At 42.6% G+C, this 23,657-nt stretch overlaps 1 protein-coding gene across 2 annotated transcripts in view; it reads left to right on the top strand.

Annotated features, from left to right (window-relative positions):
• The window catches only part of LSAMP (limbic system associated membrane protein), a 307,000-nt gene that overhangs the window by 129,599 nt on the left and 153,744 nt on the right, over positions 1-23,657 (top strand). For both annotated transcript variants that reach the window (XM_062515496.1, XM_062515495.1), the window contains exon 2: positions 13,077-13,309. In XM_062515496.1, coding sequence (XP_062371480.1) covers positions 13,077-13,309 — 233 coding nt within the window. The remainder of the gene's footprint in view (positions 1-13,076; positions 13,310-23,657) is intronic.

Raw genomic sequence — 23,657 nt, 5'->3', positions numbered from 1 at the left:
GCAGGTCAGGTCTGTTAAGTTTTGGTCTTGACAATAAAATAGTATCATTGTATGACTTTGCATCACCTATTTTATTCCTTCTCTTCTGGCTCCCTGTATGTATAAAACACACATCTCAACACTTCTCCACTACAAAGGTAAGAATTTTAGTTGCACAGTTCCTTTGATAAAAACACTGCATGCTGTTCAGCACATGCTGAATTGACTTGTGAAACAAAGCCGTGAAAGGGTCTCAGAGGAAAAAGAGTGCCAGATATTAGTATGATTAGTAGGATGGCATTAAGATCTAGCTGTGGGAAATATTCATTCCCCTTTCTCAAGGAGTCTACCTTCCTCCCATTCTGTTTCTGACCATGAGTTTTTAAACAAGCTTATCGCTTTCATGTCAACAGGAGAAACTCCATGAGATATATCTTGACATTTCTTTTTTCCCAGTCTTCCCTCTTTCCTCTATTTATTTATTCATAAACATGTCCTCCTCTGCAAGGCATGTTGCGCATGTGAGGATGAAAGTAAGCTGAGATCAAAGCTCTTGGGAGTTCTTCCTCACAGCATCTTCTCTATCTTCCCTGTAAGTCTTTCAAATGCCTTTTTTCACAAGACCTGATGGTGGACAAAAGTGAGGCATTAGGGAAAGGCAACATTTAGCAAAGCTCTAAACAAAGGAAAGAAAGTGGATTGAATTTTGCATTTTTTGCATCTTTTTATTCTATGATTGTAACACACCCATGGGATGGATTTTCAAAAGTATGTCACTTTAGGCAGCAAGAAAACTGGATATATTGGTGAAGAAACTAACTGTGCCAAATTCTGTTTTGAAAATTTGGTCCTTGTGTGTCCAGTTTGGCAGCTGGTAGGCCCAAAAGTACTTTGACAAATCTAGTTTAAATTTCAATGCTAAGCACTTAAAAAAGTCAAATCTCATTTGTGACTTTTAAGTGCTGGACAACTTTAGTCACAGCATATTTGGGAATACAAGCATATGCCAGTATCTTTTGGAAATAATGAGGCTGTTAGTGTTTGGATCAGTAGTTTTTAACCTCTCCATGCATGAGTTCTAGAAGATCCAGTTTTGGAAACAAATCCAAACCTGTGCCAGGTAACTCTAGTGTGATATATAGAGGTTGAAGGTCTTGACAAGAAATATTTAGCTGTATGTGACATGACAAAACCTAAAAACATTGCTTCATCTGAAAGAAATTTGTAAGAGGAGTAGTATTCTCCTGACATATGGCTGAACTCTGAGGTAGGTGGTAAAAGTAGTAAGACTAGGTCACTGTAGTTTGTTCTCCCTGCAGCCCCTGTGAGGCTGATCCTCTGGTCCTCAGCCCATCTTTTTTTCAAACATCTGAAAGAATAGGCACTTCCTTGCTTTCCTTGGGAGACTGTTTACAAGACTAGCACATCTAGATGACAAGAAGTTTTCCTTCAAGATTGAAAAGACTTATTTGTTTCCTGACCTGTTACTCCTTCATAGACCCCTATGCATCTTGCTAAATAATTCCTCTCTTCCCTCAGTACTTTCAGCTTTCAAAGAGGTATAGCTTGTCAACATGTCACTTTTAAGTCCTCTCTTAGTCAAGTTATACATATTTAATGTTTTTAAGCTTCCCTTATATGCTGATCCCTTTCCAGCCCTTGATGAATTTTGTTGTTGCTTGCCTCTGAATTCCCTCCAATTCCCCCATATCAATCTCAGAACAAAGTGCCTAATATTGACTGCTCCAAACCAGGTGCATTTGGTATTTGGTGGCTGTTATTTTTGGATGGAATTAAAAAAAGAAGCAGCAGAGTCTCTCAAAGTGAATCTGCTTCATGGGCTTCTCTCTGAGAGCATTATTTCACAATGGTATTTCAGGACTGGCTTTAGATACAGAAATGAGAGCATGTGTCTTGTGCAGAAGCTGTTCTCTGTTTTCAAGTGGGAGAGATGGAAAAGGGGAAGAGGGGTTAAGCTCCTCAAAGGCTTTGTCTACATTAGGCTTTTTTCTTCACATTTCCCAGTGTTGCTTGCACAGGTGTAGCTCAATCCAGTGGCACCAATGACAGCTCTGGCACAGGCAGGGAATCTAACATCTTCCACTACACATCATCTCCACAATCTCTACAAGCCCTGACTCCACCAGCCGTGCCACAGAAGCAGAAGCTGGAGAAGGAAAAGGTCAGCTGTAAATAATAACTAGAGCGTTTGTACATCAAGAAGGTGTCCTTCATTGAAATGCAGCAGCTGGAAATGAGCAGGCAGGATGCACCCAGTTTCTCTTTTATCTTGAAATACCACTCCTCACAATCTGCTCACTATCTAAGGGCAGCACCTGGAAGTGGTGATGATAACTTGGTTGGGACACCTCTGATACTCTCATGATCTCAGAAAAGAAGGAAAAATTAAGGCTTATTTTCCCTGATGTCAGTCCCATTCCCTCTCTGATCTGCCTCAAAACAATTTCAAGACTGATTTCTCCTTGGTGCATATCCTCCTGTCCCACCTGTCCAGGACAAGTGCTAATGCTTCAGATGCAATATTCCCTTTCCCTTGATGAAGAAGAGGCAGTATGAGACTGAGATGAGATGAGATGAGATGAGATGAGATGAGATGAGATGAGATGAGATGAGATGAGATGAACATTAGCATCCAGATAATAGAAAGTACATTACTATGTCTCATGTAGCTTGCTCCTCAGGTATTGGAAGAAGTTCTTTCATATAGTACAAAACAAAGGAGACACCTGCCAGTTCCACACAACATTTAAATATGATATTCTTTCACAGGCTTGTACCAATTAATGGTAAACTGGTTAAATTCTCAGCCAGAAAGTATAACCAAGATTAAGATGTTAATGAGTTTAAAAAAAGAAAAAAAAAGGGCAGGGGGTTGAGAAATGCCTGGGGATAAGAAACCCAATGTACAAACTTACAAGGTGGATTGCAAGCTGTCACTCAGAGTGGAAGCTAATTTATACAGAGGCTAGATTTTGATTAGATATTAGGAAGAAATTCTTTACTTTGAGGGTAGCAAGACACTGGAACAGGTTATCTAGATAAGCAGTGCATACCCCCTCCCTGACTGGCAGTGCTCAAAACCAGGCTGGATATGGCTTTGAACAATCTTATCTGGTAGCAGCTGTCCCTGCCCATGGCAGCAGTATGGAACCAGATGATCTTTAACACCCCTTCCAACCCAAGCCATTCTGTGACTTGCTTGGTGCTGGATTTACAGGTTTTTATGGCTAGAAAAGATCATGAAATTATGTAGAAGGTGATTTACACCATCACTTTAGGAGATGTTCTGCCTTTCTTTGAAATGTCTGTCACTGTCCTGTGTGGCCCAGTACTCAGACCTTGGTACTGTTTCCATTTCATTCCCCAAATGTTCAGGTGGGGACATCTGAGCACTTAGCTCTTCTTGCCTCCGTGGAGATACGCAGCCATTGCAGATCTGCTTTGGTTGCTTACCCCAACAGCTGTTGAGACTGGTGGCCCTGACTAGATTGTCTGTTTGGCTGTATTTTCTCACATCAGAAATGTTCCTAGAGGTGGTGTACGGTTTCTTGCCACCTGGCAGTCAGCACTTCCTGACCCACTGGAGGCTGCTGCCAGTCCTGTGGGCACAGGCCTTGTTTCTGAGAGCCCTGAGAGCTGGTGCTGTCACATTGCTGTGTGGGAGGACACCTGTGGTGCCTTGCTTTTGGAACTAGGCCACGGCACCATGGCAGCAATCATGTGGGCTGTTTTGCAGGATTACATTTGTCTTGGTATGTGCAACTCTAGAAAGAAGAGTTGGGGAGGGAACATCCCTCTTGCTTCTCTGCCATGAGGTGATGCTCCAGGCTTAATAATTTGGATCTTGTGATAATTGATAAAAGACTTGTGTTAATTATAAAAGTATTGGGGTTTGTATAAACCAGAATACTAAGGTCTGAAGTGAAGCGTAGACATTAGATAAAGAAAAAAATATATGATTACATTATTTTGTTTAAATCTTCTTGTTATGAATATTGTGTTTTCTAAGTAAATTGTATTTGATACCAGTTTGTAAAAAGAGCGTTTCCCACAGCCTAAAAGATTTTGCACAATCAGATTTCCTGCCTTTGTGTAATCAATTGCAACCTGTCTGCTAAGACCAGATTTCCCACTTCTGCTGTTCTTTATCTACCAAGACCAGATGGTTACTTGACAAACTGTCCAGAGATTTCACACAGCGGTGCCATGTTTTTTTGACCACCACTGCTTACCTGGCAGAATTATGACAACAACAACAAAAAAATACAATAATTAATTACTACAAGGAAAACCATACTATATAAAAAAGCTGCAAACCAAGGTTCAAGAGAGCATGGAGTAGGCGGTGACCCCTCATGTTCCCCAGCACTGCTTGCTCCATCTATATCAGATAAAGCAATCTAAATTTTGCCAAATATTGAGACTTCTTGTTTCTCATTTATAACAATCTTAAGCTTTGCAGTCCCCTTCCCTGAGAAAACCACTGGAATCCACAAGCTGGGAGGTGCTATTTACAGTACCAAATCCCCCTTCAGCTGCGAGATGCTGATTTTCAAATCTCCCTCTTGTTTTGTGACAGCCAGTGATGATAGTTCCTGCATTTTTATCCTGTGACTGGGGTGGAAGGAAGAGACCCTGGACCACACAAAATGCTTCAAAGCTCCCTCTAGCATCACTCTTCTATTCCCTCTTGTGCTTGCGCTGTCCCTTTTCTGCACCCACTCTCTCCTGACCTGCCCTTACGCTCTTTCTTTCTCTGTGCCAGTGCACTGCTAATTTGTGGCATTATCTCATTCTCCAGTAGCTGTGCCAGCTGTCTTAATATTTCTTGCCAACTTTTGCCTCGCCCCATTTTTTCTCTTCCCTCTGCTTGCCAGCCCATGATGTAGCATTGCCTTTCTCCATCTGCCTGATTGTCTCTCTGCTTTTTATCTGGGTGCTGGAGCTCCAGGTGCTGTCATTCTCTGTGACAGCACAGAACATTTCACTTTCCCTCTGTGGCTGGATAATTACCAGATACAGAGTCACGTGGACTTCCCAGCAAAACCCTCCCTCCCTCCCCTCTTGTCAGAGAAGGAGATCACATCTCTGAAACTAATTTTCCCCGTTTTTTTGGGGTTTTTTTGGTGGCATTTTCATTATTATTAACTTTTACTAGAAGAAATTCAAGGGAAAAAATTGGATTAGCTTTTCTGGAGTTACCTAGTGGGGACCACATAGAAGTTACCTGCAAGGCACTGGGGGTTCAGGTAGAAGAAATAGGTGATTTCCACAGCTGAAGTCTGTGAAGGAAAATAAAGGGACTTATAGCCTGTATGGATGCCTTATTAGCACTCCTATTCTCATTTTTGATGTATCCCCAAAACAGAAAAAAGTCATAATGGTGCAGAGGCCTGCCAGAAATTTAGTTTCCAGTTCTTTTACAAATTTGGCATAACAGCCAATACCCAGTTCATATAAGTGACTAATTATCATTGTCTTTCTGACGAACTTCTGTTCCTGAGTAAACCCAGATACTTTTAAAATATCAGCCTGTGTCTTAGTGATCACAAAAGCACAGGATCCTTAGTGTAAGTGCAGAGCAACAAAAAGGCAAATCATTGGGCAGTGTTCCCCATTGCCATTCTGCATCAGCTCTGCTATTCCCTGGCTCCCCCTTTATATAGTGCAGCAGCCCTGGGATGCTATGGGAAGATATGGACAGCAGAACAAGGTATATATTCCTACTGGATATTTCACTAAGGCCAAGTGATCGATTGCTGATGAGTATTGCCTAATGATTCTGGATCAAGAGCAGAACCACGTTTCTGGCTGGACTGAAAAGGAAGACTTACAAGTCCTCAGCTAAGCCACAAGGGAAAGAGGAAGCTTAGGGTCTGTTTTCCTCAGCAGCCTGGACCTCCTGACTGATTTTAGTGCAAGACCCTGATGGAAGTTGTTAGAGAACTTGGCATTTCTGCGAGCATCAGCCAGAGAGCAGTTCGCCCCCTGCACACACATGGGGAGCAAGTCTCCTCTGGCAGGAGGCCTGCGACTAGAGTCAGTCATTCTAGAAATATGTCTTTGAATGGGAAAAGACCTGTCCAAGGACTTCCTGACTATGCTGTAAAGAAATGGAGGGCATTTCCTGGGCATGGTGGGTTTTTAGAAAAGACGGTACTGTAGTGGTAGGTCTTGCTCTGAGGTTTTTCTGTATTTTGAAATTTTAAACTCTGCTGGGATATGGCTGGGGTGGAGTTAAGCTCATAGCAGCTTATATTAATATTTTTAAGAAGGTTCCTCTGCTGGAGTGGATGTGGACTGAAGTTGTTTATGCAGGAATTCCAATCCCCAACAGATGGGAAGAGCAATAAATCATGCCAGTATAAGTTCTCTTATTCTGATATAGTTGCATCCACCCTTTGAGAATACTGGCATAAAAATCACTGTAATTTTGGGTTTGATTTTTGTTGTGAGTTTGGATTTTTTTTTCTCTATACAAACAGGAACCTCTACTCTTAAACAGTCATTTGAACAGAAAGAAAGCCCATGTTAAACCAGCTGTGTGTCTGCTAGTGAGAGCCAGTGCAGCTAGCTGTCTTTTTAGGCCAGTAATTTTTTGTAAATTCCCTTGGGTTTCATTTTCCATGCATACTACATGGACTGAGAGACAAGGATGTTTACAGCACATGAGAAGTTCTGCACTGATGCTCTTTATTTTCTGGTTGCAATTCTTTTTTCTTTCATTAGAAAGAGTTGATGGGAGAGACAGTGAGACAGAAATGTTTCTGTACAAGACACTGGGGACATCTCTTCTAGAAAGCTGGGTACAAATGCTGGTCACGAAAGAGGAATTCAGGCTGGAACAGGTGCTGAGAGGGGCTGCTGGGATGTTTAGGGCAATGGAGGGTTTATCATAAAAGAAACCAGGAGAGTTTGGCTTGTTGAATCCAGCAAAATGAAGGCTGAGAGGGAATATGATTGCTCTCTCTGAACACACTGAAAGATAAACACCCAGGAGACAGAAGAGCTCTTTAAGCTAAAAGATGGTGTTGGCATAAGAAGAAATGTATATAAGCCACGTATGAATAAATCAAGACTTAGAGTTAGAAAAAGAAAGGTTTTAATCAGCAGAACAGAAAGACATTGAGCAGTCTGACCTGTGAAGCAAGGGGAAGGCATGCCCCATCAAACACACTAGGCTAAAATAGGAATGAGGTACATCTCTGAAAAAGGTGATAAAGTACAGCTGGCTGTGCTGGCAGAGGTTGGGGCTTCACGACCTAGTGAGCCCATCCTAGCCTCACACTCCTAAAGTGGCAATTTACTCAAGAGGATGAACAGAAGTGCAGACATCCTATCAGCCATGCCTCCTCCCAATAGGTGGATGACGAAAAATCATCACCTGAGTGCTGAAATACCCAGGGAGCTGCAGACAGGTGTGCCAAGGTCAAAGCATAATACAGCTGAGAGAAAGTGTGGGCTGAACAGATGCAGCAGATTCCCCCTCCTGCCAATTTTCCAGCACAGGATGGGTTTAAGCAGTAGTTTTCTAAATCCCTCCAAGTGCCTGTGTTATCATGCTGGCAGTGGTTACTCAGGAGCTATTTATGCCACATTTTGGAAATCCATCCTGCTGTGGCACAACTTTCACTCTCAAAACAGTGACCCTGCTGTGTAACATGGCATGTAAGGAGAGGAGCAGCTGTACCAGGCTGAGGAAAGAGGAGCAGTGGCAGTGGGGAGGAGTATTTTGAGCAACAACTGATGTCCATGTGCATTCAAATTCAGCAAAATGAAGCTTTTGGTGTGTAGCTGAAAGGTTTCAGGTGCTTGGTTGATATGATCTCCCACAATAGTGCCATCCACTTAAGGGGCCCTTGCCTTCACAGAGTGGAGATGGGTTCGGCTGTGTCTTCTGTAGCATCTCCTGCTGAGGGGAGTCTGATGCAGAGCAGTGGGAACCACCCAAGGCCAACCTCTCCTACATTGTTCCTCCAGACTCTGTGCTCCTGTGTGCTCTGCCACTGTACTCCTCTGGTGGGGACTACAGTGGCAGCTCTGTGTTGGTCTTGAGATGCTGGCTGGATCCAGCACTGCAGTAGCATTGTGGAGCCTGGCTAGACTCTTCCTTGAAAACCCTGCCTGGGAGGTCAGGGCTAGCATGGCTGTTATCTGTCCTTAGCCCTTGCTGCCCATATCTCTGCCGTGGCATAGCAGAGAGGCTGGACCCTTGCTACCACCCTGGCTGACCATGGCTGTGTCCAAGTCCTTGCTTGCCAGGCAGGGAAGGACTCAAGAGCTTGAGGAGACAAGATGAAACAGCACAAGCATGATTTGCTCTTGAACTTTCCTCCCCAGGCTGGGAGGAAGCCTGCATTTAACCACTGCATTACCTTTCTAGGATCATACTTTGCAACACAACAGTGAATTTGTCTTGCATGTTTGGAGCTGGCAGCCAGGAGCTGATGTTGCTTTGTGTGGAATGAGCCATGTTTGGTCCCTCTCTCTTTCCCCTCTTGCCATTTTGCTGCTGGGGGTAGAGGGCAGTGGGGACAGTTGTTAGCTGGATCTTGTAAGAGTGTGTGTGAAGTGAGAAGATTAGAGAAGGTTCATCACAGAGTGGAGGTGAAGGCAGGACATCTGATGCAGGGTGGGTTGTAGCATCCTCTGGCAAAAGGGTGGCACATCCCTCAGTGAGTGCAGCGGGGTGGAGTTTTGTTGCTTAATCGTGTGTGCTGAGTTTTGGCCTGATGCACAGAGACTGTCTTACAGAAGAGATGATCAAAGGGTTAACAGAGAGAAGATTATTAAAAAGGAGTGTGGGAATTGTGGCACAGAGCTGTCACCTCAACATGCTTTGGAGAAAGAGGGCAGAAAATACAGTCCGTAAACTCACTATTTATTTATTTTTCCCTAAAATGAAGTAAGAGCTGTGGCTTGCTGGAAAAGCAGCACAGCATATTTCATTAATTCTCGCAGCTTGCTTCTCCTCACTAGTTGGATTCCAGCAGAGAACTGTGGGTTTGGGTCTGCTGTAAAAAAAATATTTGGAATTACAGCAATAATTAATTATCCCAAAATATTACCCCAAATAATTATCCCAACTTCAGTGTGACCCAATACATCATTGATAATGCTGCAAAATCTCCATGTTAAAGTAATCATTTAAACAGCAGCTTCACCAGGCCCTAAAGTGCTTCTTTCTTCCTTTTAATCACTCCAGGACTGCAAATATCATCCACCCCTTCCCAAAAGGATGAAATACCCCCACTGTATGTCCACAGCCTAAGCCGTAGCTGCTGTGCTGCTTTCTCTGAGGCAGAATGGGAAGCCCATAGTTGAGATCCCAGCTAGCTCTGATGCTCAGCCATGCATCCTCCTCAGCCCATGCAGCCCCCACCTTGGCAGTGGCTGCAGACAGCCTGGGGAAGCCATGATGGGGCTTTCCAGGCACATGCCACCTCTCAGCAGCAGCTCCTGTCTGTTTGCCAGAGGAGAGAGAGGGTGGAAAGCTCAGGGCCGAGAGCTGCTGGAGTGACAGGCACAACATAAACTGAGATGAGTGTTACAGCAACATGCTGGGAAATCAATGCACTGAGTGCCACCACCTTGATGGGAGGAGGAGCAGGAGTCACAGGTGCTGGGAATCAAAGCACCAGGCCTGAGTGAGGCAAGAGCAGGTGGTGAGATCTCCAGACTTGCGTCACCAGGATAGGAGATGTGGATGCCTAAGCCTTTTTTACAAGGAGGGCTGATGGGGCATGGCAGCAAGATCTTTTGTCCTTCTATGTGTGGTTTGAAATGGTTTGAGATCAACAGTTCCCAAATTCTTATGGTGATCATGCAAGGCATGCCCATCACCATTCACTGGTCCTCTTGTTACCCACATCAGAGATGTCAAGAAATTAAACCTGCAACCATAAGGAAAATAATAATGTATGGATCACAAATTGTTTATTAGCTTTCACTGAGGCTGATAGTAATGCTTCCAATAAGTCTAGTGAAAAGCGTTTGACTGTCTCTGTGAACTTGATTATTGATTATTAGTGAACAATAAGAGTCCATTGATATCTGGCTGATGCCATGCTCCTATTGCTTTGCAGTTAAAATGTCAGTTAACATGCCATTTAATATTCTATTAGTGTTGAATTAGCACTTGTTACACTGTGAAAATCATCACCATAAATCCTTATTAAAGCATGATCCATTCAGCTGGGTGGCATCTCTGGCAGACTAAGAGGGTATGTGTTTGTCTGCAGACAGACATACTGAGATGCATCATCCATATGGATACATGTTCACAGCATGCCAGGACTTGGAATTTCCACATTTGTACATTGATTTTCCCTGACAGTTTGAGAGGAACAGGTATGGTGAACAGAGAGCTCAAATCCATTTTACTTACTCTTCCCATTTTCTTCTTTTCTTTGACCTCTTTTCTTTATTTATTTTGGTAGCACCTGCTAACTTATTTCAGGGCAGTTGCATGGTTGCCTGACTGTAGCTATTAACCACTGTCCTAGGGCTGACCTGGATGCATGTAAGACAGGTTATGACACATTTGCTCTTCCAGGGAGACGAGGGAGGGTCCCTGGTTGAACCTACCGACATGAGCAAAAAGGACAAGGCTTTGTTCAGACCACACCACTGAACTGTTACTGACAAGTCACCACACAGGGGCATATTCACTACCCCAAACAGGGAGTTATAATGATCAGGGGCAGGGCAGAGCTGCTGAGTGCTCACTGTAGCCTGGTGGGGATGGGAAAGCAGCCTGGTGTGGTGTCATGGATATGCTGGAGTGCACCAGCACTGGTCATTGTTCAGGGGGATTTTCAGAAGTGACTGAGAAACTTTATCTGCCACTGACTTCAGCTTCCACTGTTAATCTGCTTAGCTTTTCACTACTAAAATACCTGATCCCTGATTCTTGGTGCTGTTACAACTCTTGCATTTGCATGAGGGCTCTTGACCCTAAGGCAGCCAGCTCTGTGGGTGTTCCTACAGGGCCACTGCACTCCCTGGGTCCTAGCTTTCACCTCCTATCACTGGTGATTACAACCTGGGATGGCCAATGGAATTGGAGCAATGCCTCATCATAGTGGTGCTGGTCTCTATATGTAAGTGACTGCTCATGGGTTCCCCGGCATCTTTCTTTTTGATAAAGAGTAGGTTTTTTTGAAAACAACTCAGATCATACCTGAGAGTTTGCCTCAGGGACAAGCGCCTGCCTGGCCAGGAGGGTGGGCTCTGGCCTGAAGGCCAAATTCTCACTCCCCTTCCTTGGCTGGACAGCATCAGCAAAGGGCAGGATCTGTTGGGCTGCTCACTAAAGCAAATGTTTGTCAGATCAGACAGACCTGCTTACAGCTTGGCCAGCAGCATGGCATGGCTCCCATGGATGCCCACACAGCTTGGCTTTCCTCCTGCCCACAAGTAATCCCAGAACAACTTGGACAACATCCATGGGCATGCCAAAAGGGAGTGGGTGTGAGGTGCCGGCCATAATGGTGGGGTCACATCACAAGGGAAAGCAGCTGCAGCACAGCATGAATGAAATGCATTCAAATAGAGGAACTTGGAAAATGTCTGACCCATGCTAAAAGGCTGTATGAAAGCCTACTGTCAAATATTTGTCTTATCTTGAAGCAATAATCTTTATCCTCTCTCTTCTTTCAAATACAACATGTGCATGAATAGTGAATAGGACACAATCCTGTGCAACGTGATCTAGGAAGACCCTGCTTGAGCAGGGAGGTTTGACATACGACCTCACTGTGGTCCCTTCCAACCTTACCTATTCTGTGATTCTGTAATAGCAGTGGCAAGAGGTGCTGAGTTATTTGGATGCTGGTACATTATGGGCAGAGCTCTGAGAGATGAAAGAGCAACATCTCTGGAGATTGAGGTTCCTGTTTATCTGCGGAGCAAATGTGATGTGACCTGCAGCAGGGCAAACCTGCTGTCAGCCTGAGCCCAGCCCTGAGGCGTACAGCTGCCAGAGTGAAAGAGGAGTTATGTCTGAGTGTCTTCTTCAGCCCTGGTCCTCTTGCATAAAACACAGCTGAGAGTGAGCAGGACATGTCTCCTCAGTGGCAGCTCCTTGTCTTTTCTGTGCAGATCTCCTTCTGGTGGTGGGTAGTGGTACAAACCAGGTGCCTTTGCCAAAAATGCATTTGTCTTCACAGCAGCTACTCTGCTCTCCCTCAAGAAACAAAATAGTTGTCAAGTTATAGTTGCAACCGGGTTAGTTTGTCTACTGACTTGTGAAGGTTGGCACTCAGGCCCATGGCAGTGGCTGGTTCTCCTGCTGCTCCTCTGCTTATTGCCCCTAGCTGTCATTCCTGCTTTCCTGTCCACCTGAGATGTTCACAGGACACACTGCATGTGTCACAGGGATGACAGTGACACTCCCATAGCTTCTCATTTTCAGCCTGAAATCTGCACTTGCCTGCACAAACAAGCAGATGTGCATCAGCAAGTATGTGTGTATCTGTTAGGAGGGTGATGTTTGAACAGTGAAATAATTCCACAAAATTATTTTTTTGTCAGAAGGTTGCAGATGGGAGATACCCTATAGTTTCCTCCCCTTGTGCTGCTGAAACTGAGGGATGGAGCTGTGCTCTGAGTGGGCAAAGCTGGAGCCTTGAACCTTTGTTGTCCAGGCTAGAAGGGGTCTCAGAGTTTAACTGTTGTAAACTTGACTTTTTGAAGGTGAGGGAGAAGCATGGGAAGATCTACTTCCAACCTTTCTCACTGGCAGGGTTAAAAGGGATTTGGTGATCAGGATCTCTTGTGGCCTTCCAAATTAATTTTTGTTGTATGTGTAGGCCACAAGCAAAAGGAAGAGAGAACAAGAGACAGGTCAGGCCAAATCCCACGTGTTTATGAACCGAAGGTTCCTGAAACTCTTGAAAAGAGTTAAATTGCTGAATACTTGTCCATGGGACAACAATGATGAGAAGATTTTATGGCTCACTGGCAAGGCAGGAGTGTGCTGTGAAGTTTCTAAGCAGAGCAGTAAAGAGAAGGGGCAAAAGGGTGATGATGGAGAGGGTTGCTAATCTCCCCCTTACCTATCTCATCCTCTGCAGGTGTTATGTAGAAGACAGAAGCTCCAAGGTTGCCTGGTTAAACCGTTCTGGCATCATTTTTGCTGGAGAGGACAAGTGGTCCCTGGACCCTCGAGTAGAGCTGGAGAAGAGAAACCCCCTGGAATACAGCCTGCGGATCCAGAAAGTGGATGTCTACGATGAGGGGTCCTATACGTGTTCAGTGCAGACACAGCATCACCCCAAGACTTCCCAGGTTTACTTGATCGTGCAAGGTAAGCAACGTGCCTGATAGGAAAGACATAGAGACACAGTGAGTGGAGGGAGCTGTATTTTTATAGGAGAAACTACAGAGTCAATAGCCTGTGTGTCCCTTACGTTTACACAGGAGCCAGCTGTACTCTTCCCTTCCACTGCGGCGTAGCATGGTTTTACTCTGCTGTCAGTTTGTCCTTTTAAAAGTGGTGACAGAGCAGGGGACACCAGTGATGCCAATCTATATTCTAGTATAATGCAAACCTGGCTCCTGGCTCTGGTCCTTTGGCACTGATGGGAAAGCATTTGTTATTATAATGACGCTTTTCAGAACATTGTGCCTCATCTCTTCCCAGAGACCCCTCTGGTTTCTTCACCTCCTCCTTCCTCAGGTTTCTGTTCTTTTTTCTTGTGTCAACAAGTTACTGTGCTGTGTTTTTTGGCCTTCCATAGTCAACTCTTTGCCAGGCTAAATAATTAATTTTCCTGTGAGGTTTTCCATGCTGGGTCATTGCTTTGCACTAGGCATGTGTGAAAGCTGGTACCTGAGGGACCTGCCATATATCTTATGTTGCCCTCTCCTCTTTTAGCTACCCTTCTCCTGTGTGTGTTATAAGGAACAGCAAACCTGGCAAACCAGCATTGTCCTATCTCTCTGCCTGCATTTATGGCATAACAGAGAGTAAACAAATGAAAGGGTTCATCAATTATTGGTAAGGTCGTTAGTGAGTTTAACTGTTCCATCCTGTTCAGACCAGAACACCAAACAAATGCGTTTACCCAGTTTTGTTTAGTTTTGCTTTTAATCTTCATGTCATTTTGTCTATCTGCCTATTTATCTAAAATATTTACAGAGCAGTTCAGGTGATAGATATGTATGAATGTGTTTGGTACATATTACAGATATGTTCAACTTCTATATTATCCTTCAAGCAGGAATTCGTTATTTCTCCTAATTTGTCTAGTAACCCACAAGGCTACTGATTTGATTTCCCCCAGAAAGTTCTTGAATCACACTGATTATAAATGCATGCAGGAAAGGACCTTTCCTCTTACTGGTACTTCTTGGCAAACTGGTGGGGGATAAGTAGCATCCAAAGTGGTTATCTGCAAGGTGAAGAAGTCTGGATGTGCCATCAGAGGTGATGCTTCACACGCAGGTGTAGAGAGCCAGAAGGCTCCTGGTTGGTTTTCTTGCCCAGAATTCTCCCCCCAGCAGCACAAAGAGTGGCCCACACCTGCTCACAGAGCAGCTCTCCCATGTTGGCTGAGTGCTTGCTGTGTGAAATGCATTTCCCAGTCCTGGAGGTGTACCCTGCCTCACTGCTTGCTACAGCAGAGCAGAGCCAGCCCTCTGTAGGTGGTTTATTGCTGGTGAAATCTCACAGCACATAATTTCCATTTACCTGTCAAGAAAAATATAGGGAAAAATGAATTCAAGAGCCATGCATATGTATTATTAATTTTATTTGTGCCTGTTAGGTATGGGCCTAAGCAGCAAAATTGAGTTCTCTAGCTTAGCTTTCACTTAAATACGTGGGTATCTGGCTCTGAACTACTGCCACCTTTCTGAGAATGAGAAAATGTAGGTTTTGATACTCCTAAACTCTAGATGCCTGTAAATCAGGTATCTGTGGGTAATTTTTGTTCTAAAATCTGCCACAGATTTCATAAAAGATCCATTGTGATATTGTGTTTACTGTGCAATCCTGTAATTAGGTGAAACTAATAGCTTTAAGTTTTCTAAAACTAAATTTAATCTGGAAAAAAAAATGAAAATACAAATACTTAATCCTTTACAATTTGGAAGAGTTAGTCTAATTTTAAACATGTTTTAAAAATAGTCTTAGCTAATAAAACTATTTCAATACAAAATAATGTGTGTTAGAAAATAATCCTTGTAGTCTCAAAGTATTATTTTCTTATATTGATTGCTGTTTTTCTAAGATTTGCAAGTTGTCTGCTAAATAGATAAATAGTCTGCTACTAGTACAAATTAAAGGAGTTTGGATGTTGAGTCGCACTATACTATTTAGTTTTATTTATTTTATGTAGTTTACTTACTTCTCTTGTTTTTGTGTTTACACATTTCAAAACATAAGCTATTTGAAGCTCTGGACATCCCAAATGTAAAAATAAATAAATAAAAGAAAATACAGGTCCTGAAATATTAAATGACAGAGTGGTCAGCTGGTTTGCCTGGTAATCTGGGAGGAAAAATTCTGGAATGATGGTCAGTGATCTCGTTTGAACAAGCTCAGGGAAAAAAGCCAGACCAGGATCAGAGATTCATTGCTAGTTTTGTGCACATGTTTGATGTGTGGATTTGCCAGTGAAGGATACTGCAATGACAGCTGCTCCTTCCCTGGAGACAGTGGATTGGTTTAGGGCCATGTCCATGCTTCCTATTCTGCTCACTCAGTGTTGTCACAGATATTTTGGCATCCCACTACCAAAGACAAATCCTTAATCTCTCCCAGTTCTACTCTCTCATCTGTCTCTGTGAGAACACAACTTCTATTACCCCTAGACACAAATGGAATAGCTATATCAGAGACTAATAAGTGGGTAGGCAGATCCTAGAGTGCTGTTGGAGCCCTTAAAACTGGAGACCACTCCATGTCCACAATGCCAGCTAAAATAGGCAGGTTTCACTGAGTATGCTTAGTGTTCGCTGTGTTTAGTCTAATGGAGTTGTGTTCTATGACCAGGTCCTTTTCAGCCTTGAGAAAATCAGCTTTCCCTGGGGTGAGCTCTGCTTGGTGAACTCTGCTGGTCAGAGATGCAGAAGTATATTACAGAAAAAGAGACTTCATCTCTATAATGTATGTGCCCAAGTCCTTTAGTATTTCCATGGGAAGAACCGGTTTCACTTTGTCAGCCATCACCAATCTCTGCGAAAACAGCCTACTCAGTTGGCTCCTTTGCTCTCTTAAGTGTGCAGGTCCACAGAGAAGATCCCTTTCAACTGGGCACATTGCAGAGGTCTAACAGGGGCATAATGAAATGTCACTTTAAAAAAAATATCAGAACTTCATGGACAGCTAAAAGTATAAAAATTTGTCCTCATAAGTCTTTCCAGCATTTGAAACATAAAGCCAACTCTGCTAGTAGAAATAGGCATTTGCTAGCAAAAGATTCATTAGTAAAACTGTGGCCATCTCTTCCATCTTTCTGATCCAGGTAGGCAGCACTGCTTTCAGTCCACTGGACTGAAGGTGGCCATTGCTGCCCAGCCCAATTGCTACCACCTGCTCTCTCCAGTGGGGTGAATGCACCAAGAGACTGCTCTGAGCCACCGCCTCACTCAAAACATTTTGTGCTGCTTCAATTTGGGTACAATGGACAGTTGCAAAGCTTTCTGTTTACTCCCCCAGTTATTTCTGCTGTCTGATCAAAAGAGTAAACTCTTGAAAGGACCTGAAAGAGATGATCTGGTCCTTCCCCATGCAGTGAGACAAGATCAGCTCTATGGTGGTTGCCCCATACTTATATTTTTTGAAGATGTCCTGTGCTTGCGTAGCTGGTGTTATGTCCATTATTTCACTTTCCTTGCATCTGGAAAGCTTTTATTAGTATGTCATCCAAATTGATTTTGCTGCCATTTATTTCTGGTCCTTCCAAGACACATAATGGTTATTTCTCCTCTTACTCAAAACTACCTTATATCTGCCTGAAACCCCTTAATTCCTGTGTCTCAGAGATCTCTAGTGCAGCTTAACATGCTCACTGCTTTCCAGATGTCGTATTTTTTCAACCCCTGTGGCATATATATATATATATATATATATATATATATATATATATATATCACTACTGTTTGATTTGCCTACATGTTTTCCTTAAATGTACTGTCCAAAACAATAGTTACAGTTTAGGATTCAATCATTCAATCAGCTGTGTTTTGCATATCACACTTCGCTTACCTAACCCCAGAATGAAATGAGATTTACCTTTTTTCATGTGAGTGCCTCATATTTGGCCTTTCTGTCTTTATAATCCTCTCTTACTGGTCTGCAGTTCATTCTTCACTTTTGTATTTGAACATTAATTGTTTCTCCCCCCTTCCTGAGAATACTGCTTTGTGCTCGCTGCTGTTGGATGCCATCTGGTTGCTCACTCCATGGAGACCACTTCAGTTTACTTACGATCCTGGGCTCCAAAGCACTTGCAACTGCTCCCAACTTAGTGTAATCGACAAAAGTCAGGTGCCGTGTTTCTGTTCCATCATGAAGGTGTTAATTAAAGTATTGAGGAGATCGGGACACAAAAGCAGACTGTGGTAGCAGCCCACTAAATCCTCCATCCCTGGTGGAGAATGATCTGTTGATTGCAGCTCTTTGAAGTATCCTGATGGAGATTTAATGTCCACCATATTCTCTTAGCTTGTTGAAGACTGTCTTGTCTTCTGAAGTCAAGATATGTCATATAATCACACATACTGCTTCTGAATTATCTGTTATGCCAGCTATCCTACAGAAAAAAGCAAACAAAGAAACAAACAAAAATAAACCAGGGAAATTAGGCTGGGGTGGCATGATACGTGTTTGCCAAAAGTACACTGCTTTTTTTTTTTTTCTTTACTCAGTTATTATCATCTCAGTGCTTATAAATGGGATGTTTAATAATTTGTTCCAGTATGTTGAGTGACTTGTACCAGGAGAATTGAGTTGTAACAGGGACATAGTGGCTGCCCCTTTCCCAGCATTACCTCGGGGTCTTGTTCTTTTCAGCACTATATCCTCAAGCCCTTCTCAGGCATTAGATAACAGTGGAAAAAAATCCTATGGTCCTTATTTGTCTCATCAGGATAATAGGCACAAGGGTACAGAGATCTTAGCATGCATGGGGTTTAAAAATTTCTGCAATAAAGACCTAGGCCTATCCAAGTCAATCCAGAGGAGTAACTCAATTAGGAGGAAGCAAATTGTTCCTGTCCAAAGCCTTTACATATAGGCACCATTTTTAATGAAGGGAGTTGTAACTTTTCAGTGAAACAAAAGCATTCCATTGTTTCTGAATTTGATTAAAATTTAATCAGTACGATTTTACAGGTCTGAGTTTTTTTTCTGGTCAAAATTATGAGGGCAAAAAGGTATAGCATTACCACAGCCCATCTAGAACCTAACCATACTCAGTTGAAGTATAAAGAACTTCACATTAACATTTTTGCTCACAGCTTGGGATTCCTGCAGATTCAGTAACATTTCTTGTGATTCCCAGTTATTGACTGTAAAGATTATGGGCTCTCCCTTGTTTTAATATTTATTCCATGAAAAAAAAAATTAAGGCCTTCATAATTTTGGCCAAACGAAAGTTTAGAAATGTCAGCAGCAAATGTTCACAAAAAGAAGTGCTTTTTTACTGGCCAGTCCTAATCACAAACCCAAAGTCAAGTGCATAGCAGCTAACGCCAAATCCTACAGTTTTCTTTCTAACAGATAGGCATCAGTCTATGAAAAGAAGTACAGAGTGTAGCCTTTCTCCATTATGAATTGCCTTTGTTTTGCTCCTTGCTTGCAAAGATTCATACTCACTGGTCATTGTTTCAACATTATATAAAGATGTATTTGTTGTTGTTGGGATTCAACCATAGAGAGTTTATTATTAACTCTATCAGTAGATTAGCTGTTCACCCTCTCAATCCACTCTTCTGAAATTAGACTTTGTGCTGGTGACTGGTACAGCACAGAGAGCTCCTTTACCTAGAAAGGCAGCTGAGGCCAGTCTGGCTTCCCCAAAATAAACAGCTCTCCCAGCAAGGTTCTTGGTTAGAGCTGGGTCTAAGGCTGATGTAGGAAGGTGTTATCTGCCATCCCTGGAGGAATTTCAAAGATATGTAGATGTGACACTTAATGACATGATTTAGTGGTGGACTTGGCAGTGCTGACATAACTTGAAGATCTTAGAGGGCTTTTCAAACCTGAGCAACTCTGTGGTACTGTGATCTGCCCAGCCCTTGGCCTCATTTCTGAGGATGGCAATAGGGAAAGATGATGCTTTGGACTTTGGTCTTGTGAGAAAGATTTCTAAGCAGAACTGATGCAAGGCACACGAGTATGTTTTCTAGGAGCCTGAAATCAGATATCAAGTGGAGGTAATTTCTGGTGGTCACCAGCTTGGCACCTGAGACAGAATGAGGTTCTTCTGACCAAATGTAAACATTACTATTGCTGCAGGTTGTTTTGGACTCCCTTTGTCATAAGTGAGGAGACAAGACTTTTTTCAGGCACTGTCCAGTTCATCCTTAAGTAGCCATCCAAAATTCATCAGACAGATTGACCAGTGGAAATGTCCCCTGGCTGTAGGGAGGAGCCCAGTTGGAGCAGTCCTTTTGGAGACATGCATCCTTTTAGCCTTTCCACACCTCTTTCTGTCAGTCCTCACTGGTGTTTACTCCTGTAAGAATACAGCATTGGTGGCTGTCATTGCTTGTGTGGCTTGGTGAGAGACTGGAGACAGGCTGCTCTTGAGCTCAGCAGATCTATGGCGGGATCCTGCCTTCTCATGGCATTCCTGGCCTTCCCACCTTTTTGGCCAGTGCTGGAAGCCAAGCAGTATGAAGATATCTGAAGCTATTTCTCCTTTGTTAGACAGACAGCAAGGATGGTGGAGTCACATGCTGTTCTCTGAGAAGTGTTGGCTTCCCTGATTTGTGGGCACAGGGCCCAGAAATCAGAGGGATCTTTCTGAGCACTAACACTGTAGCATTTTGCATTCCAGGGAACATGCAGTAGGTAAGAGCAAGCACTGACCACTTTGCCTTCTTCAGGACATAGTGCCAATGGGAAAATGACAGTGTATTTGGCATGCTGTTGCAAAGAATAATGAGATAAATGGGAATGCAAATTTTCTGGGAGGAAGGAAGGAAGATCATTTTACTGGAAATGGGGGAGAAGGAGGAGGAAAAAAAAGATTGAAGGGAGGAGATAAATTCAGGTTATTGGGGGGGCTGGAAGAGAGAAGTCCAGTACATTTGGAAGGGATTGACAGCAGTTTGGTGGGGAAAATAAGCTGAGAGAACAAGGACTAGTCTTGGGCAACTGAAGCATGTTTGATCTTGCTGCACTTCTTTTGCTTTTACCAGGGACCATACATTTCTACCAAAAAAATAATTCCAGAAAGTTAGGCACAAAATAGTATTGGTGGCAGTTTTTCTAGGTTTTCTGTGCTGCTTTGTTTTGGCAAACTCATAAAGTGCAGGAAAAGGCACCTGGTGTTTAATAAGTTACCTAGAAATTTCATTTCACTCCTAATCTAGTATTTTTATTGCATCCCCATGGTGTCCTGATGCCTCTTAACTTCTGTTTTCCTATCTCCAGGCATGGGTCAAATGATACGATGAAGCTTACACTTTGGCTCTGTTATATTGGTTGGAGCTTAGCACTTCTTAGTGCGTAAATCAGGAGGTTTTCCTAGAAATATTTTGGTGCTTACCTTGCAGGTGCAGGCAGGAGACAAAAACAGAATGCTTCAAAAATGTTTACTCATTTTGGAGAAAGAAGTATAGCACAAAATACATAGAATACTTTCCTGTGGCTGGGAGGAAGGATCTTGATATGATAATTCAAGTCCTTAGTGATATAAATCAGCTTGGCCTGAGTAGACTGTTGAGAGTGGTATCAGCTGACAATTGTGTGATTAACTGATTTTAGATTCACACCAGTGCTTTGAAAGGTTTTACCTTGTTAATTCTCAGTCTGATGGTCTCAGTCTGCAATCCCAAGTCTTAGCTTGGCCTGTAAGACGGGGCAGTAGGGACAATATGTTTATCTCAGCTCCTAACACAGCAAGAACTTAGTCCCACCACCAAGTCTCCTTGAGAGAGCACAAATAACCATTAGCTGCAAGATTGCACATATCAATCAATTTTGAAGCCAAGTGTATTCCTGCTCCCACTGCTTAAAAAAACAAGCTGTGGTAGCACAACAATTGTGGCATTGACTGCCTTGAAATTTGACCCAGTTGGCCCCCACAGCAAGATACCTTCCCTTGAATGTCCTAAGTCATAGATTCCCCTTGCCTGTACCCTCCATGATGACCAGTGTCTTGTCAACAGTGAGTGGGGAAAAAAAAAATTGCCACATCCTCTTGAGATTTCTTTGCAGAAAAGAACTGTTGGTATAATCAGGAATTAGTATCTTACTCATTTTAGATGGTAGTCCTGTAACTGCTTAGTAGCTTGAAAATTAGGAAAATTATGTTTTTTATTAAAAAGATTCTCAAAAAATCTGATCTGAAGATTTGGATTTCTAACACAAAATAATGAGAAAAGATATATAGCTAGTCTCCATTAGAAACTTCAGGGTCAGTTTGTGTCTTCACTTGCAATGTGGGTGATAGCTAAGGTTAATATTCCACATTTCTCTGACTCAGATCACACTTTTCTGTAGCTTTATGGTCCACAGATACCCCTTGACTAAAACCATTCAAGAGGTCTGAAGGTAGGAGGCAACAGGACCTAGGACACACAGCTGTGGTAACCCAGTCCTTGCAAGTCCATCATTTGTGAAACAGTGTGTTCCTTTTGCCTGTTTTCTTATTTCATCAGTTCCAGTTGAGTCAATGCTGCAAATATGCCATGCTCAAAACTCACATGGGATGAAATTCCAGATTCCTGCAGTCCACCACCTCATGTTCTTTGGTTTTGGCTGCTGTGTTACTATCTACAGTGATCATAGCTGTTTGTTAGTGGCTGAGAATCTGGATCAAAATCTTGATTCCACTGAAATTGAAGGGAATTTTGCTCCACTGGAGCCAAGATTTCATTTGAAATTGGAATTGGCTAGAAACAGATTGTAAAATAAACTTAAATTGAGCCAGCAGTTCAAAAACAACATCAAGACTTATAGAAAGAAGCACATTTCTTTCATATCTTAAAAGCTTTCAATTTTATTCTTTAATATGAATTAATTACAGAAATAAAGAAATTGTCAGTTCAGGGAAGGGAATAAGGAGATGGTGTTTCTAAAATTAGAGTGGGCAAAAGCATGTGGGCATGGTCTCTGTGCCTTTTAGCACATCCTGATGTCTGTTTGGTGCAGCTTGCCCCCAACTGACCCACGTTAACTGTGTTCTCCTCCCATTTATCTCTATCCAGTGCTGGCCCTCATCACTCCTGAATGGATCTGTAGTCTGTCATTTTGATGTGTGTGCTGGCTGCACCTTGTAGGATATGCCTCCCCTGCTTTCCACAAAAACAATGAATGATTAATCATATTAGGTAATAGGTTTTCAGGGTTTGGATTTTGATGTTTTTTTAAGAGCTCCAGCTCTTGTTTTTATCTTAAGAAACATTGAAATTGCTATGCCAGTACCAGCTTCTTACTCACCAGAAAGTGAAGAAATACTCTGAGAAAATAATTACTTAATATCACATTTCCTGTAGCTGCTAAAATGTCAGTAGTTGGCTGCTTGGGAATAAGAAAAACAGCAAAAAAATAACAGAATAGCAGTTTCATTTAACAAAGCCCAAGATGTCATAGTTAGAGGGGAAAAATAACTTGCCAAATATGCATACAACAAAATAGACGAAAAGGAAACAGATACTTAAACATATGGCTTCCATTTAGAGGTTATTTAGAGAGCACTTTCTCAAAATCCAACCACAGCTTTTGAAAATGTGTTTTTTTAGAAAAAACACAAATATTAGGTTTAAAATGTTTTAATCTCCAGCAGAAAATAGGAAAAAGGTTCCTGGGAAGGGAACAAAGGTTGGTGCTAGCAGTCTGAGGGTGAACAAGCACGTGGCCACTCTTGCTGGCAGTTCTGGGTCTTCACCTGTCACAGCTGAGGCTATCAGTGAGCAGAGCTCTGGTAGCAGGAACCAAGCCTGCTTGGGAAGTCAGGTGTGTGTGAAATCACTGTCAAATCAGTGGTGTGTGAAAGTCTGAAAGATCCCATCGTTTCTCAAAAATGCATTGGGAGTGCCATCATTTGTCTGTCCCCCTTTTCCTGAATGGGCCTTTGGAAGTCCCCAAAGGAGGGTTGTGAGCTTTCCAATTCTGATATCAGAAGTCAGAGGTTATGGAGGCTTCAGCGATGCTGCTTTTGAATTTTCCTTCATATTCATGCATCAGATTTCCCTTACATTGACTATTTGATTTCATGATCTTGTGCAACAATAGTCTTTCATAAAATCTACTAGGAATGTCTTTATTATGTGGACACAATAAGAATGAGGAGCAGTTTTTCAAACGTAAAACTTTTGGTGCTCCTCAAACAGAAAAGTAGACTACAACTGCTTTTTTCCCCCCATTCCATGAAGGTAACCTTTAAAAAACAAATCTACGGAGAAAAAAAAAAGATAGCTAGGGAGGTTCTCTTTAATGAAGTGAGAATTGGATTTTGGTGATAAGTTTTAATTTA

This window comes from Cinclus cinclus, chromosome 2 (genome assembly GCF_963662255.1).
Source record: "Cinclus cinclus chromosome 2, bCinCin1.1, whole genome shotgun sequence".
Lineage (NCBI taxonomy): Eukaryota > Metazoa > Chordata > Aves > Passeriformes > Cinclidae > Cinclus > Cinclus cinclus.
Note: the sequence above shows the minus strand (reverse complement) of the source record. Positions and strands in the feature narration are given on the sequence as shown.